The sequence below is a fragment of the Megalobrama amblycephala genome, linkage group LG18, assembly GCF_018812025.1.
Source record: "Megalobrama amblycephala isolate DHTTF-2021 linkage group LG18, ASM1881202v1, whole genome shotgun sequence".
Classification (NCBI taxonomy): domain Eukaryota; kingdom Metazoa; phylum Chordata; class Actinopteri; order Cypriniformes; family Xenocyprididae; genus Megalobrama; species Megalobrama amblycephala.
Genome location: NC_063061.1, coordinates 34,836,850 through 34,854,916, shown reverse-complemented (window position 1 = coordinate 34,854,916; position 18,067 = coordinate 34,836,850). Strand labels below are relative to the sequence as shown.

The following is an 18,067-nucleotide window of genomic DNA, read 5'->3' as shown; positions in this document are numbered from 1 at the left end:
TTTTCTTCTGTAAGAGTGTTTTGCATTTTATTTAAACTAGGTTATTTTACATTTATTTTACAGACTTTGTTTGGCAGCTGCTGCTGAAAGTCATTTGACCATTTTTTTTATTTTTTTTTATTATGTTATGATTATGTTTTGCAGTGAAGGTGTTTTATTGTAATAATTCAGGGAATACATGTAAAATAACTTTTTTTCTGTGAAAAAATAAAAAGTTTAAAGAAAATTTCTGTTAAAGTTTTTTGCATTTTATTTAAATTAGAATATTTTACTTTCATTTTAAGGTTTTTGTTTGGCAGCTGTAGCTAACAGTCTTTGACCATTTTTTTACTATTTTTTTTTTTTTTTTTTTTACAGTGTACTTTGAACTCAAACAACCAGCAAATCATTATTAAATGACTTAAAAAATATGGTTGTGTATAATCAGTAGTATTTATGCTTAGCCTAAATTAAGTATGTCATTTTCTTTAATACATTTCCTTTAAATTGATTTACTTCTGTTCAGAAAATTACTCAATCCAATTTTAACTAAAGCATTAAATGCATCCCAAAACATTTTCGGATGAACACAGTTACACTCTTGGTTGATAGTACTGAGGTTAATCAAAAAATCAAAAAGTGTTTATCACCTGAAGAGTGGAAGTCCAGTCTCTCTGGATGTTTATTCACTTCTGTGCTGTGTTTTGGAGACAACACGAACTTCATCTGCTACACGTCACATAAAACACAATATATGCAAATTTATAGACTGAACTTTTAAGGTATGACAAAGAAAAAAAAAAAGTGTTATGACAGGATGTCAAGTGTAAAGCAATTATTATGACAAAGCACTAAGCATATACTGAATCTGCATGGGGAAAATACACATCATTTTTTCATCTATAAGTTCATAGATTTATATGAACGCATAAGTAAAACTTTATATCTCAGATAATAATGCCTTTCCAGCATGTCAACATCATGGGCCCTATAATACACCCGGCGCAATGCGACGCAAGGCGCAGCGCAAGTGTTTGCTAGTTTGCGTCCGGCGCCGTTCGCGTTTTCCCGTTCAGCGCCACGTCCTTAAATTAGTAAATGCATTTGCGCCAGTTAGTGCGCCCATGGGCGTGCTGGTCTAAAAAAGAGGTGTGTTCAGGCGCATTGCCGGCGCATTGCTATTTTAAGGAGCTGAAAATAGACTGCGCCATAGACCAACTCAAACCTGGTCTAAAGTCAATGGCGCAATATTTTTTTGTTAGAGCGCGTTGGTAGAAACTGCGCCTCTGGGCGCGTCCACAGTGCGCGTTGACTTTGTTTATTACACACAGGGATGCGCATCACACAAACATGCCAAATATTAAAAACAAAAGGATTACAGTGTAAAAGAATATTATTGTGTAGGCTACATAAATATAAAAATGTAATGATGAATAGTCATTGCGTGTATTAGAATTAGGCTACCTATTTTCAATTCAGCCTATTACTACTTATAATGATGAACGAAATTGGCTAATTAATTGAACAATCGTGCCAATACACACACATATATATTAACTGACTCATCGCGTGTACGCCATGTAAATAGCAATCCGCCATGGCGCGAGCGCATCTTGCTCTTAAAGGGAATGGGAGATGACACTCTGATTGGTTTATTGAATGTTACGCCCATTACTCATTAAGAGAATAGGGACAACCCATTTTAAAAATGCGCCTCCGCGCACGGACCGTTTTTCCGTCGTTAAAATAGCAAAAGTGGATTTGGACACGCCCTGAGTGCACCTGCGCCGTGCGCTTTACACTTTGCGTTTAGATCGTTAATATAGGGCCCCATATGTGACCATGTGATTTGTCAGCCAATTTCAATATTGAGGCTAAACAAAAGTATTGCTATAATATTTTATTTTGACAGGCTAAAACATAATCAATCTGCCAAAACGATCTTTATAAATTCAGACCTGGAACATTTTGCTACATGTAAATGTTTGCTATGTAAATGTTTAGTGTGTCAGTGAATACACTCACAAAGTTTTTTTTTTTTTTTTTTTTTTTTTTTTTTTTTTTTTTTTTTTTTCTTTGTGTGTGTGTGTGTGTGTGTGTGTGTGTGTGTGTGTGTGTGTGTGATATCATGACACAAATTTGTATAATGACATAAAGGTATTACAAGGAGAGGGTGACTTATGAAGACATTACACCATGTCCCCATTTGTCAAAAGGCTTATAAATCATACACAATGAGTTTTTGTGAGAAAGTAAAAGTGTGCACAGTTTCCTGTGATGGTTAGGTTTAGGGGTAGGGGTAGTGAAGGGTGATAGAAAATACAGTTTGTACAGTATAAAAACCATTACACCTATGGAATGTCCCCACAATTCACAAAAACAAACATTTAAAATCAAAAGTGACTAAATTTATTATTAAATTAAACAAATCGTGAATCAATTATTAAATTAAAGTTATCCAATACAACATTGAGAGAATAAAGTAACTAGAACTAGTAAAATATATCAATTGCAGATATTATGAGGAACAGAGGGTGGAGAGCTTTCCAGTTCGTTGAAGATAAAGAACTGGCTGAATGAAACCAGCCAACACATAACATACCAAACCAGGGAGCCAATATGCGTCATGATTCTGTTGTGTTATAATGATACAGAATCCTGTGATAGTATAAGGGACATATATAAAAGCCATGCTCACAGTAGCTATTAGAATGAGATGAAATGCTCTTCTCTTCATGTGGTTTTCCTCCTCTCTCTCTCTCCTTCTCTCTCCAGGTCCTGACTGCTTCAGAGCTCTGAGAACAGCTACAAGACAAAACAACTGGATGCAGAAGAAGACAAGGAATTGCAGTGAAAAGAACCATGTTTTGACATGAATGTTTTGTGAGATTGCAATAAATAAACAATAGAAACAGGATCCAAGAATAATTATCCAAGCCACAGTGCAGCAGATCACTCTATATCTGAGAGGTTTGTACTTCAGAAAGGTTACAGGATGAACCACTGCCAGGTAACGCTCAACACAGATCAGACACTGAAACACAGGACGGCCACTGAGAATTAATCCTTGTAGAAACAGCATTAAAAATGAGAGACTTGAGAAGTAAATTGTCAGTATAGAGACCAAACTATGCAGACAGTTAACAATCTCACAAATAGAGAGGTGGAGATTGAAGAACGCTGATACAACTCCACTTTCTGTTCCTGTGATGATGAGCCAGATCACATAAGAGTGTGTAGGAATACTAAACAGGAAATGTATGCTGTATATGGAGGTTATCAGAAAGTTAATTAGCCCAAAGGGCTGAGTTGTGGAGTTTGTAGATATTTCAGGTGTGATGAAGTTCACTGTAGAGTTATTCATCTCCTCTGTGTTGTTTGTCTTCTTAGCTCAGCAGCTCACAAGCCAAATATAATATTGCCACTGATTTGTTTTATGGAGAACTGTGAATGAACCAGTTAATTCAGACTGAGTCAATAAGGTAAACATAACATATAAATATATTCATCCAGTATACAACATAATACAATTATTTTGTAATACAAATTTCCTCATTTAAACTTGTATAACCAGACCACACCATTATTAAATAACTTTATGGTTTGTATATATTGTAAGTATTTATGCTTAGCCTAAATTTATAAGCATGTCATTTTTTTAATATATATTTCCACTGCTGGTTGATTATTATTGAGGTTAAATCAAAAAGAGGAGCTTATTACCTGAAGAGTGAATGTGCAGTCTCTCTGAATGTGTATAAATCTCTGTGCTGTGTTTTAGAGACAAGACGTATATATGACCTCGATTTCATCTGCTACATGTCACAAAAAAACACAAGATATGCAAATTTTTAGACTGAACTTTTAAGGTTTATGACAAAGAAAAAAATGGTGTTATGACAGGATGTCAACTAAAGCAAATATTATTATTTTGCAACCTTCAGTATGGGAAAAGTGACACTGCGTCACTAGTGAAGTTTTATTGGACTGGTAGCAACCACTTACAACAACCATTTCAGCCAGATTTTATTAGTATTCTTACATTTTTTTTTTTTTTTTTTTTTTTTTCAATTGTTTACACACAATTTTGAAAACTGGGTTCTTTTTTTTCAAAATATAATCACAATTATCCAAACACCACACTCAATTTGCATAATTCCTAGATTGTTTGCAAAATGACACACTTCAGTCAAAACATACACACTTCAGTCAAAACATATACACATATTTGTGAAAACGCTATTAGTTTTCATTTAACTGTGGCAAGAGGAGGGCACTCTCGTATTCAAATATATACAAAGTAGCGACTACGCCATCCCAACCTGAATCAGCCGGGGAAATATCAACTAAGGGCACGCAAGTTCGATTTTCTTCCCATAATCACCAAACAATGAGACGTGAATATGTACAAAAAACACTTTATTGAATCATAATAAATAAAAAGGAAAAAAGGAATCACAGGTCATATAGCAATGCAATTCCGGTGGCAGCCAACCACTCCAGACTACTGTGGGAAGCATAGGAAATATCCTTAGAATCCCAAAAATAACAATTTTGTTTTGTTAAATTGTTATTTTATTTAATTTGGTGTTCTTTTATTTACAATTGTTTGTTTGCTTTCATTTTGGAGATGATTGGAAATGCATAGCATTATCAGGCACCGGCTGGGCAGCAAGAGGAGGAGTTGCCGGGGTCCTAGGGTTGTTTCCGGGGTCCTGGAGAGATGAAGAGAAAAAGAGAATAATGATGCACGATGATGTGCGTGCTGTTAAGTTTTGTTTATTTCTGCTTTAATAAATACTCCTTGATTTCCATTTCATCACGCTTCTATACAGCTTTGTATACCAAGTGTGCAACACTATATTTAGATAGAGAACAAATTGCTCACCACACAACAACAATTCTCGCCACTGAACTGGGGTGTGCCCAGAGGAGGGCAGGCTAAGCAGTGGGCTTCAAAACAACCCCCATTGAGTATCCCCCTGTGCACAAAATCTCACAAGCACACACACACTTAGTGCAATCCACTGCAAGGAAATCCACACCACACACTTTTGGGAAAGGAGAATTTCCACCCCCCAAGAATAGCCAGCCTGCCCACTTCGGGTCACCCCAGCTCCTATAAAGAGATGAAAGAAAAAAACAAAACAAGTTAGTAACGACAAAAAAAAAAAAAAAGGAATCAAAATACAAAGGCAAAACAGCACTAGTTATGAGTCTCACCACAATAAACAAAACTAAAACACAGTCAAAAGATTTAACTGATCTTTACAAAAAGGAAACAAAAATAAATTATATTAAAGGGCTCAAAAATATATATCCTTGGCTATCAAAAACAAAAACAAAAATGACACTAAACAAAACAGAGCCGTACAAATACAAGATTATTAACAAACCAACAAATAAAGAGAGAAATTAACAAGAGTAACAGATTAAACTGAATAAATCCAAAACACACAATGACACCATAGAACAAACAAAAGAAAGCAGATCAAATACAACAAACCCAAAAGCTCTGTGTTTAACAAAGGGTTATGATACTTACACGTTTTGTCTATCAATATAATCTTTACAAGTTAAAATAACATAAATACATTTTGAAGCATAAATAAAGTGGTCAGATATAAAAACCTAACAGTAGGCTATAAACGGACTACAGCACACCATGGTCGCGGATCAACGACGTCACCACCAAGCTTCCTCAGACTGTATTTAAAAAACAACTTTATTTATAAACATGCTCGCTGATTATGATCTGTGCTGTTATGAATACTTATCCACTTTTTCATAAGAAATGCTGTCCAAATGTCCCGTTTTTAATGATGACGTCTAAAGTCCCCGCCAAAGGAAGTAGTCCCTTTTAGCAATTTGTTAGCAACTGCCGTTTTTAAGACACAGTAAAGGTTTAAAAAAAATCACAAGTGGGTTATAACTGGTGTGTTTTATGTCATAGATCAAAACGTTAAAATATTTAGAGGCTTTGTTAACCACAGACCTTATTTCAAGCGATTTAGCAAAAACCCATTCAAAAAACCCATAGACTTTACGGCGTTGGAACCGGAAGCCCTAAAATGCTAACTCGCTTCCGGGTTTTGCCTACAAAAATGCGTCATCCCTGAGGTACTCTATAAAGCAGAACAGCAGCGTTGAGACTAGGCCATGCAGCGATAGACCCCACCCAATTTGCAGGCCAACAAGCAGGACTTCCGGTTAGATATCTGGCAAACCAATTCCTTAAAGTTCACTAGCAGGAGAGCAGCAGCCCCTCACAGCACACCGTGTTGTATATTCAAGCGATTTCTTTTCAAACAGGAACTCTATAGCAGTAACGCAGGGGAGCCAACCCTCTTAAGCAGTAATAAAAATAACCACAAACAGACACCAGCTCGAATAGAGCGGCGGACTACCGGAAACCCAGACGCAACAATGATGCAATGATGACGAAATCTCACACTAGCCTGTGGAAGCTCTTTATATATACCAAAGACTATACAATAACACAAGACGCGTCACTCGTATTGTTTTGAATGGGAGAAAGTGTAACGCGCAATATGGCGGAACAAGTCCCGCCTTCAAAATAAGAGCCAATCGCCAACTAGTAAAGTCATCGCGTCACTGCAGCGGCCGTTAGAAGCACTGGTTTCTATAGAAATAGTCAGATGCGCGCCTCAGAAATGAAGCACAAGAGACGCACATTTAGGTCTGCGCATGCGCATTAAGCTTGATCCAGCCTAAAAAATACAGGTTTTTTTGTCATGATTCGAGTGTTTGGAAAAAAAATAAAAATATGAGACAGTTGTTGTCAGAATTCATTGGTGATTTCAAATATGAAATTTAATCGAAAGCTTAGCAAACAGCTTTGGAGAATTGTTTCCCCATTCAAAGAGATAGGAGCTGCATGGATGCCCAGCCCGAGAGGCGTTTCAAAGATGGCCGCCGAGTTAAATGACTTGTCTTAAAGGGACTTTATATATACACACACCGCTCAATTAATACTCCTCACGGGGCGGCGATATCTAGGGAGCCAATATGCGTCATGATTCTGTTGTATTAGAATGATACAGAATCCTGTGATAGTATAAGGGACATATATAAAAGCCATGCTCACAGTCGTTATTAGAATGAGATGAAATGCTCTTCTCTTCATGTGGCTTTCTTCCTCTCTCTTTCTCCCTCTCTCTCCTCGTCCTGACTGCTTCAGAGCTCTGAGAACAGCCACAAAGAAAAAACAACTGGATGGAGAGGAAGAGGAGGAACTGTGTTGAGAAGAACCATATGTGTACATGAATGTTTTGTGAGATTGCAACAAACTATAGAAACAGGAGCCAAGAATAATTATCCAGGCCACAGTGCAGCAGATCACTCTATATCTGAGAGGTTTGTACTTCAGAAAGGTTACAGGATGAACCACTGCCAGGTAACGCTCAACACAGCTAAGACACTGAAACAGAGGACGACCAGTGAGAATTAGGCCTTGTAGAAACAGGGGTAAAAATGAGAGACTTGAAATGTACATTGGTAGTATAGCAACCAAACAATTCAGACAGTTACCAATCTCACAAATAGAGAGACTGAGATTGAAGAATGCTGATGCAACTCCACTTCCTGTTCCTGTGATGATGAGCCATATAATCTAGGAGTGTGTAGGAAGACCAAACAGGAAATTCAGGCCGAGTATATACAGGTTTCAACAAAGTCCAATAGCCCAAAGGACTGAATTGTGGAGTTTGTAGATGTTTCAGGTGTGATGAAGTTCACTGTAGAGTTATTCATCTCGTCTGTGTTTTTCTTCTTAGTTCAGCAGCTCAACTACACTGTATATAACATTGCAACTGTGATCTTTTTTTAAGGAGAACTGTAAATGAACCAGTTAATTCAGACTGAATCAATAAAGGTTAAAATAACGTTTAAATACATTCATCCAGTATTAAGCATAATACAATTACTTTGCAATACAAAGTCCTACTTTAAACTCAAACAACCAGCACATAATTATTAAACGATTTCAAAATATGGTTGTATATATTCAGTAGAATTTATGCTTAGCCTATATTAAGCATATAATTTTCTTTAATACATTTCCTGTTCAGAAAATAGCTCAGTCCAATTTTACGAATTTTAACTAAAGGCATCCCAAAACATTTTGGGATGAACACAGTTACACTCTTTTAAAAGAAGAAATCAAAAAGTTTTTATCACCTGAAGAGTAAAAGTCCAGTCTGTCTGGATGTTTGTACACTTCTGTGCTGTGTTTTGTAGACAACAAGAATTTCATCTGCTACACGTCACATAAAACACAAGATATGCAAATTTTTAGACTGAACTTTTAGGGTATGACAAAGAAAAAAAAAAAGTGTTATTACAGGATGTCAAGTCTAAAGCAATTACTGGTTTGGACAACTGGTTTATTTTTAAGACAAAGCACTATGCATACTGAACCTGCTGTTACAACAGAGACACGGAGGCAGACGTAAAAGCAACGTAGGCAGGTTTATTGTCAAACAGCAGAGTAAATGGATATGGATTGTTGGATAAACAGTTCTTGACAGATGAAGAGACCGTGATACTGTCCTTGTGATGTGTTGCAGATGCGGATGGAGTTCGGCGTTGGAGGATGATGGCGGAGACACTCACACACACAGGCAGGCAAGCACACGAGGAGAACAGGAGACGAAGGAGATGGAGGAGACGACTGGAACAGGTAAGTATGGCGATTGGAGTCCTTAAGGTAAGCATACATAGATCGTAGTGCAAATGAGACCGGACAGTGAGTGTGTGTGAGTGTGGTGGTTTTGTAGTGGAGGTGATTGCAGTGCTGATGAGTCACAGGTGGCGGTGATCAGTAGGCTGGTGATTGAGTGCGTGGTTAAGGGAGTGAGGTGGAACCTGACGTGTCTGTGACAGTACCCCCCCCTCCCACGGCCCGCTCCTGAGGGCCGAGGACCCCGACGTCGTGGTGGTCGTCCTCTAGGGCGTGGGGCAGGTCTGTCCGTGTGGTTGGCGTGGAAAGTCTGTAACAGATTAGGATCAAGGATATCATTCTTGGGGACCCATGAGCGTTCCTCGGGGCCATAGCCTTCCCAGTCCACCAGGTATTCCAGTTGACCACCACCAGCGCCGGGAATCCATAATCTCGTGAACCACGTACGCAGTGCCATCATCCAGGATGAGTGGAAGGGGGGGGCTCGACGGCTGCCACGTCAGGTTCTGTGGAGGGAAGAACAGAAGGGTGGTGAGGCTTTAGTAGTGATACGTGGAATGTGGGATGAATTCTACTGTACTGTGCTGGAAGTTGGAGACGGTAGGTGACGGGGTTGATCTGTTGGATGATGGTGAACGGGCCAATGAAGCGGGGACTCAGCTTCTTGCAGGGCAGACGCATCCTGATGTCCCTGGTGGACAGCCAGACCTTCTGCCCCGGTTGGTAGACTGGAGCGTTGGAGCGCCAAAGGTCGGCTGTCATTTTGCGTCTGCGCAGGGCTCTCTGCAGCTGGTGGTGAGCCCAAACCCTCTCGCTCTCCCGGAACCAGTAGTCGACTGCTGGAACGTTGGAGGGTTCCCCATCCCAGGGGAACAGTGGGGGTTGGTAACCGAGTATGCACTGAAACGGTGTTAACCCAGTTGTGGCTTGGCGGAGGGAGTTTTGTGCGTACTCGGCCCAACCCAGGTACTGCTTCCAGGAGTTCTGGTGGCCGTGACAGAAGGTACGCAGGAAGCGGCCTATCTCCTGGATCTTCCGTTCCGTCTGCCCGTTCAACTGAGGATGGTATCCGGATGACAGGCTGACGGTCACACCCAGGAGGGAGAAGAACGCCTTCCAGACGTGGGAGATAAACTGGGGTCCTCTGTCGGAGACGATGTCTTCGGGTATTCCATAGTGACGAAAGACATGGTTGAACATCAGTTCTGCAGTGGTCATGGCGGTAGGTAGACCATCCAGGGGGATCAGACGGCAGGATTTTGAGAAGCGATCTACCACCACCAGTATGCAAGTGTGACCATCAGACTCGGGGAGATCCGTGACGAAGTCCACTCCCAGGTGTGACCAGGGTCTCTCAGGAACGGGCAGAGGATTGAGCTTGCCGGTTGGAAGATGGCGTGGGCTCTTGGAGATGGCGCACTCCCTGCAGCCCTGCACATACCTTCTGACATCGTTGGCCATGTTGGGCCACCAGAAGCGTTGTTTGAGCAACGAGAGGGTCTCATTGACCCCCGGGTGGCCAGTGCCAAGTGAAGAATGTGCGTTGTGCAGAAGTGGAGTGCGTCGTGCCCGTGTGACGTATTGCAAGCCTTGGGGGCAACCCGGCGGAGTGCGTGAGGAGGCATTGGAGGAGGGCATGGTTTCTTCAGACCACTGGATGGGGCCTACGAAGACTGACTCTGGGAGAATGGTGTCCGGGGTTTCAGGTTTTTCATCTGGGGCATGGAGACGAGACAGGGCATCAGCTTTTGTATTCTTTGAACCAGGGCGGTATGAGATGGAGAAATTGAACCGAGAGAAAAACATGGCCCAGCGAGCTTGGCGAGGGTTGAGTCTCTTGGCAGCCTTTAGATACTCAAGGTTCTTGTGATCAGTGAGAACTTGGAATGGGTGGTTAGCTCCCTCCAACCAATGCCTCCACTCTTCAAGGGCAAGCTTGACAGCCAGGAGTTCGCGGTCACCGATGTCATAGTTGACCTCCGCCGGGTTGAGCTTGCGGGAGAAGAAGGCACATGGATGGAGTCTACTTGGTGTCCCCTGCTGCTGAGAGAGGACCGCTCCCACTCCGGTGGTGGAGGCGTCCACTTCCACGACGAAAGGTAGGTCAGGGTTAGGGTGGACGAGGAGGGGAGCGGTGGTGAAGGCTCTCTTGAGGGTCTCAAAGGCGTTGGTGGCTTGCGGGGACCAGGACAGAGACTTGGGCTGGTGACGGAGCAGATTGGTGAGTGGGCTGACGATTGTACTGTAGTTCTTGATGAAGTGACGGTAGAAATTGAAAAATCCGAGGAAGCGCTGGAGTTCTTTGATGGTTGTTGGAGTGGGCCAGGTCTGGATGGCGGACACCTTCCCCTCGTCCATCCGGATGCCACTGTGGTCAATCACGTACCCCAGGAACTGGACAGAGGGCTGGTGGAAAGAGCACTTTTCAGCTTTGAGGAAGAGTTGGAATTGCCGTAAGCGTTGGAGGACCTCCGCAACGTGGTGGCGATGTTCGGCCAAGCTCCGGGAGTAGATGAGGATGTCGTCTATATACACCAGCACGAACTTGTGGAGAAACTCCCGGAGCACCTCGTGTATGAAGTCCTGGAATACGGAGGGGGCGTTGACCAGACCATACGGCATCATGAGGTATTCGTAGTGGCCGGTGGGCGTGACGAAGGCGGTCTTCCACTCGTCCCCCTCACGTATCCGGATGAGGTTATACGCGCTGCGGAGGTCCAACTTGGTGAACACAGTGGCACCGCGGAGATGTTCCAGGGCCGCTGGGACGAGGGGAAGTGGGAAACGGAACTTGACTGTGATCTTGTTAAGGGCACGGTAATCAATGCAGGGCCGCAAGCCTCCGTCCTTCTTAGCCACAAAAAAGAAACTTGAAGCAGCAGGGGAAGTAGACGGGCGGATGTAACCTTGACTAAGGGCCTCTTTGATGTATTCCTCCATGGCCTTCTCCTCCGGTAGAGACAGGGGGTAGATACGTCCCCTGGGCACTGGCTCACCCGGTAACAGATCGATGGCACAGTCCCATGGCCGGTGTGGAGGTAGCTTGGAGGCGCGTTGTGGGCAGAAGACGTCACTGAAGGGGGCGTAGTCCGGAGGAACATCCACGGAGCGCTTCTCTACGGGGCTTTCGATGGACGTGGCATTGACGGAGAGAGTCTTGGAGAGAGGAGAGAGAGGAACAGGAAGCTCAGGGAAGCAGTCGAGGAAGCAGTGGTCGCCCCACTTCAGGACTTCGCCCGTGCGCCAGGAGATTGTGGGATTGTGAAGCTCAAGCCAGGGGCGCCCTAGAACCACGTCAGTGGTTGACTCCTCCAGAACCAGCAGATGAATATTTTCAGTATGAAGAACTCCCACACGAAGTTGAAGTGGTCCCACACAGTGACAGATGGTCTTACGGCTCAGGGGTTTGCCCGTGATGGAGTGGATTTGATAGTGAGTCGGAGACGGGGAGATCTTGAGTTTGAGTTGTCGACAGAGGGCGCCGGAGATGAAGTTTCCTGCTGACCCTGAGTCAAGGAGCGCCACCACTGGAACAGAGGCATTAGCAGCAGTAAGGTTTACAACAGTAGTGAGTGGTTTCATTTTCTGAATGGAGGGAATTATCGCACTCACCACGGGCTGAGGAGGACGGGTTGGGCATGCGGAGATGACATGCCCCGGAGATCCACAATATAGGCATAAGTTCAGGGTCAGCCTTCTCTGTCTTTCCGTTGTTGTGAGACGTGAATGGTCAACTTGCATTGGTTCGCTGGCTGGTTCTGGAGAGCTGACGGGTTCGGACCGACGGAGGAGGATGTTGGAGAGAGACTGGCCCTGGTGCTCGAGGAGACACGACTGCATGAGAGACGAACGCCGGATAGGATTTCACCACAGAGCCTTTCTGAGTCCACAGCGAATCAGCCCATTGGAGGGCCTTACCTTGCAGTTGTGAGATGATGAACGCAATTTTAGCCGTGTCGGTAGGGTAGAGGTGCGGCTGCATCTCCAGGACCAGTTCGCATTGGAGAAGAAATCCGCTGCATTCCTCCGCCGATCCAGAGTAGGGCCCCGGTTTGGCCATGGGACTGGCGGTGAATGCTGGTGAAGGAGCGGTGACGGTGGGTGCGGAAGCAGCCGCATCGGTGGAAGACGGTGGAGATGTTTGTGGGGTGAGTGCTCGGCGTAATGCGTCCACGAGCTCTTGGAAAGGGTCGTTGGTGCTCATGCTGTTGACTGTTGGTAAGGTCCGGTCTTCTGTTACAACAGAGACACGGAGGCAGACGTAAAAGCAATGTAAGCAGGTTTATTGTCAAACAGCAGAGTAAATGGATATGGATTGTTGGATAAACAGTTCTTGACAGATGAAGAGAGCGTGATACTGTCCTTGTGATGTGTTGCAGATGCGGATGGAGTTCGGCGTTGGAGGATGATGGCGGAGACACTCACACACACAGGCAGGTAAGCACACGAGGAGAACAGGAGACGAAGGAGATGGAGGAGACGACTGGAACAGGCAAGTATGGCGATTGGAGTCCTTAAGGTAAGCATACATAGATCGTAGTGCAAACAAGACCGGACAGTGAGTGTGTGTGAGTGTGGTGGTTTTGTAGTGGAGGTGATTGCAGTGCTGATGAGTCACAGGTGGCGGTGATCAGTAGGCTGGTGATTGAGTGCGTGGGTAAGGGAGTGAGGTGGAACCTGACGTGTCTGTGACACCTGCATGGGACAAATATATTTTTTCAACCAAAAGTTAATTGATTTATATGAACGCATAAGTAAAACTTTATATCTCAGATAATAATGCCTTTCCAGCATGTCAGCATCATCGGTGGCCATGAGATTTATTAGTTAACTTCCAACTTAAATGTTGAGGCTGAAAAAGTGTTGCTGTAATATTTTATTTTTACAGGCTAAAACATCTGCCAAAACTATCTTTATAAATCCAAAGACTTTCACAGGTGGAACAACTGGAACAATTTGCTATATGTAAATGTTTGCTATGTAAATGTGTGTCAAGTTTTTGTTTGTGTGTGTGTGTGTGTGTGTGTGTGTGTGTGTGTGTGTGTGTGTGTGTGTGTGTGTGTGTGTGTGTGTGTTTGCGTGTGTGTTTGCTTGTGTGTATGTATGTAAATATGGACATTGGACAGTCCGAAAATTTGCATGTGGCTCCAGGGGTTTAGAAAGATTTTTTTTTTTTCCCTCAATAAAAAGGTACTCCGACACATTAAAACTTTTAAAACAATTCAAAACAATCTCATCAATCTCTGTGGCAACCCTCAGTATGGAAAAGGTGACCCGAAATCACTGATAAAGTTTTATAGAAAAAAAAAAAAAAAACTAAATAGTAGCAACCAATTATGTGATGAACATGCTCTACTAAAAAAAAAAAAAAAAAAAATGCTAAAATCTAAAGTGACAAAATTTAGTATTAAATCAAACGAATCATGAATCAATTACTAAATTAAAGTGATCTAATACAACATTTAGAAAATAAATGAACTGGATTTAGTGAAATATCTCAATTTCAGATCTTATAAGGAACAGAGGCTGGAGAGTTTTCCAGTTCAGTGAAGATAAAGAACAGGCTGAACGAAACCAGCCAACACATAACATACCAAACCAGGGAGCCAATATATGTGATTATTCTGCTGTGACAGAAAGATACAGACTCCTGTAATAGTATAAGGGACAATTTTGTATAAGGGACATTTGTAGGAACACCAAGCAGGAAATGTATGCTGTGTATGCAGTTACCACAAACTCCATTAGCCCAAAGGACTGAATTGTGGATGTTTCAGGAGTGGTGAAGTTCACTTTAGAGTTATTCATCTCCTCTGTGTTTGTCTTCGTAGCTCAGACTTCAAAATATGGTTGTATATATAGTAAGTATTTATGCTTATAGCCTAAATTTATAAGCATGTAATTTTCTTTTATATAGGTTTGTGAGGTGCTATATTATGTATACTTTTCAGTTCAGCATGCACTGGTACTTGTACTGTAACATATTTTAATTTCTTCTGACTTGACTGACATCCAGTAGTTTACATTTAAATTGTGCACCAAGACACATTTTTACACACTGTTAATCAACTGACCCTTCACTTTTCATACAGTAAATCTTCAGTCCCATAGAAGAAACTTTGAAACTGGCCAGCACAGGTGCCACTCACTGAACACATGGCATGCAAATTTTTAGACAGATCAATTTGTTTGTTTGTTTTTTTCTGTGGGAAAAATGGTTCTCTGTGTTATGAATGTCGAGTTTAATTCAATAATCTTTGTGGGCAATCCTCAATATGGAAAAGGTGTATTTACTTTACATTGTTTAAACATAATTACACAATATCACAATCATGGGATTTGAGGAAAACAAAGGCAGGATAATTTTCCAGCCCGGTGCAGATAAAGAACAGGCAGAACAAAACCAGCCAGTACATAAAAAATAAAACAAACAGAAAAAGGTTGCTCCATATTCTGTTTTGTCAGAATAAAAAAGAATCCAGTGATATTATATGGCCAATATATGATAGCCATGCTCACATTAGTTATTAGAATGATATAAAATGCTCTTCTTTTAATGTGGTTTTCCTCCCCTCTCTCTCTCTCTCTCCCAGTCCTGACTGCTTCAGAGCTTTGAGAACAGCCGCAAGACAAAACAACTGGATGGAGACAAAGAGTAAGAATTGAAGCGAATTATTGCATGCATAACTATAAAAGTCGAAAGATGCTACAATAAACATGCCACACAAACAGGAGCCATGAGTGATTATCCAGGCCACAGTGCAGCAGATCACTCTATATCTGAGAGGTTTGTACTTCAGAAAGATTACAGGATGAACCACTGCTCAACACACATCAGACACTGAAACACAGGACGACCAGTGTTGCCTAGTCCTCCTGATAAAAACCATGTTAATGGTGTGAAACTTAAAACCCAAGTACCACCAAATACAGTGAACAAAGAATAAACACAGATACCAATCTCAGAAAAAGATAGATTGAGGATGAAAAACCCTGATGCAATCAATTGGGGTTTAGTTTCTAAGAAATACTCCCTGAAAGCAACATACTGTCGGCCCAGATGCTGCCCACATCTTGTCCATGTGTAATCCACATAAACCACCAGATGCTGCCCACATCTTGTCCATGTGTAATCCACATAAACCAGATGTGGCCCGGATCTTGTGATATTTAAAAATTCAAAAATTCAAAGTGTTTATTGTCATATGCACAGACAGAAAGCATGTTTCCCTGCACAATGAAATTCTTACTTTGCTGTCCACAATAAATGCCGTATAGTAAAATAAAGTAAATAAAAAATAATAATAAAAAATAAGAGCAATAAAAAGTAAAGAGAGTGCAATTCTGCATAAAAGCATAAAAAGTGAGGTAGTGCAGTTCTAAATAAAAACAATAAAAAAGAGGTAGTGCAGTTCTAAAAATAATAAATGTGCAAAAACAAAAGTATAAATCAATATAAACAATTATGTCCATGTAAACAGTAATGTCCATGATTGCAAACTCCTATCAGCTGTTTAGGAGTCTGATAGCAGAAGGGAAAAAAGAGTTCTTCAGTCTTGAAGTCCTGCATTTCACATCCTGAGGGTAGGAGTGTGAACAGTCCATGCTGGGGGTGGGAGGGGTCTTTGAGGATGGAAGCAGCTCTCCTGTGTACGGTGGTAGATGCTCTGCAGAGAGGGCAGTGGAGTCCTGATGAACATCTGCGCGGTCTTCACCACTCTCTGCAGGCGTTTGCGGTCCATGACAGTATAGGTGCTTTGTAGATCCTAAGATCGAGCAGAGTAACTTCCCTCGGTTGCAAGGGTCGATAGCACTTCACTGATTCCTGCTCTCCAGGATGCCCATCTCTAGGGTCCGGTCTGAGTTGGTTTACTGCCCTTTATGCAGTCCCTCTTTCTGAATGTCTCTTCGAGAGAATTCTGTGTCTAGAGACTCTGTTTCTGAGGAAACAGAGAAACAGACAGGTTGTTGGCAGACTAGGCTATTAGTTCAGCCTCCCTGGTGGTATTCGGTGGTAACTTACATGTACAATAAGCTGTTTAAAGGGGTCATGAACTGAGAAATCAAAATTTCCTTGAGCTTTTGACATATAGAAGTCATCATACTATAAGAATATCCTGTAAGTTTTAGAGCTGAAAACTTTCTTGTTAGTCCAATAAAAGCTTTAATTGACACCAGACAAAGTGGGATGACAGTCATCATAAAGTGGGATTTACAAAGTGGTGTTACGTCTAAGGACGTATTCATTGTGTTATAATGGGTGTGTGTGTTGGATTTGGTTGTTTGCTTTTTCTCTCTCTCCTGTTCTTTTTCCCTCTCGTTATAAGACAGGTGTTCCAATCAGATGGGTTCAATCCGGTTGTGGGTGATTGGATGTTGACAAGAAGGAGTGAGGATATAAGACGTGGTGGAATACTAGAGAAGGGAGAGAGACTTCCTTTCACCGGGGCAAACACTTCCTCCCGTGGCCCAGACTCATTTGTTGTTGTATTTCTTATATACTGTGTATTAGTGGGTGAACTCAGTATTATAACTTAGGTGTGCTCTTTAACAGAGAGAGAATTGACGTTGTTTAATATTCTTTGATTTTGTTTGTTTTACGTTGCCTATGTTTGCTAACATCTTATGTTCTTTTTTTCTTTAAGGGAATGTATAGGGGGAGGGTGCCATTTTCGTTTTTACTTCTATCTTTTTCTCTTGGTTATGGTCAGGGAGGGAGAGAGGGAAGATTTATGTATTTTATTTGTGCGTTATCTTTGTCCAGGTAAGTTAGGAAATTATTGGGTTAGTTAGTTTGGGTTTTGTTTGTTATGTTGGCCTAGCCCTCCCCTGAAGTTTTGTTCCCAATTCCTTTGTTAACATTTTGAGATTCTTTCAATTAAAAAAAAAACAATTTGAACTGGTGTTTGTGTTGATTCTGGGACGGGAGGTTGGATTGCCCTGGTTCTCTCTCCAAGACTTTTTTTTTCTTTAGTTATTTTTATTTATTTTCTTATTTTGTTACTGGCTCCCCACCCCTAGATGGGTAGTTATGTAACAGTGGGGATCTATGACGTCAAAGGGCAGCAAAGCACCTCCTCTGCAGAAGAAGATCAACGCCTACTTCATTACTGCCTGTTTAGCCCTGCCCACCGATTCGCGCATGACATGCAATAGAATAGGTAGCCTAAGTAAAGAGAACCCAAGAGGCGACACTTTGATACTTTTTGGGTAACAACCACTAGATGGCGCTCCGGTAGCGCGACCGCCATTATGGGGTGAAAATACTAACTGGACCATAGAATCCTTCACATCTTCACAATTTCACTGCCAAATCAGAAGCACAATAGAACAGTTTTTTTTTTTTTTTTTTTTTTTTTTTAATTAAGTCATCAGTTGTATCAATTG

The 18,067-nt window shown here is 41.9% G+C and overlaps 2 protein-coding genes across 2 annotated transcripts in view; one reads left to right on the top strand and one right to left on the bottom strand.

Annotated features, from left to right (window-relative positions):
* LOC125253453 (urokinase plasminogen activator surface receptor-like) overlaps nucleotides 1-18,067 on the top strand; it is a 551,125-nt gene that overhangs the window by 408,526 nt on the left and 124,532 nt on the right. The window lies entirely within an intron of this gene.
* LOC125253277 (uracil nucleotide/cysteinyl leukotriene receptor-like) lies at nucleotides 2,498-3,343 on the bottom strand. The gene has a single exon (XM_048167197.1). It carries the CDS (start codon nucleotides 3,341-3,343, stop codon nucleotides 2,498-2,500), a length of 846 nt encoding a protein of 281 aa, XP_048023154.1.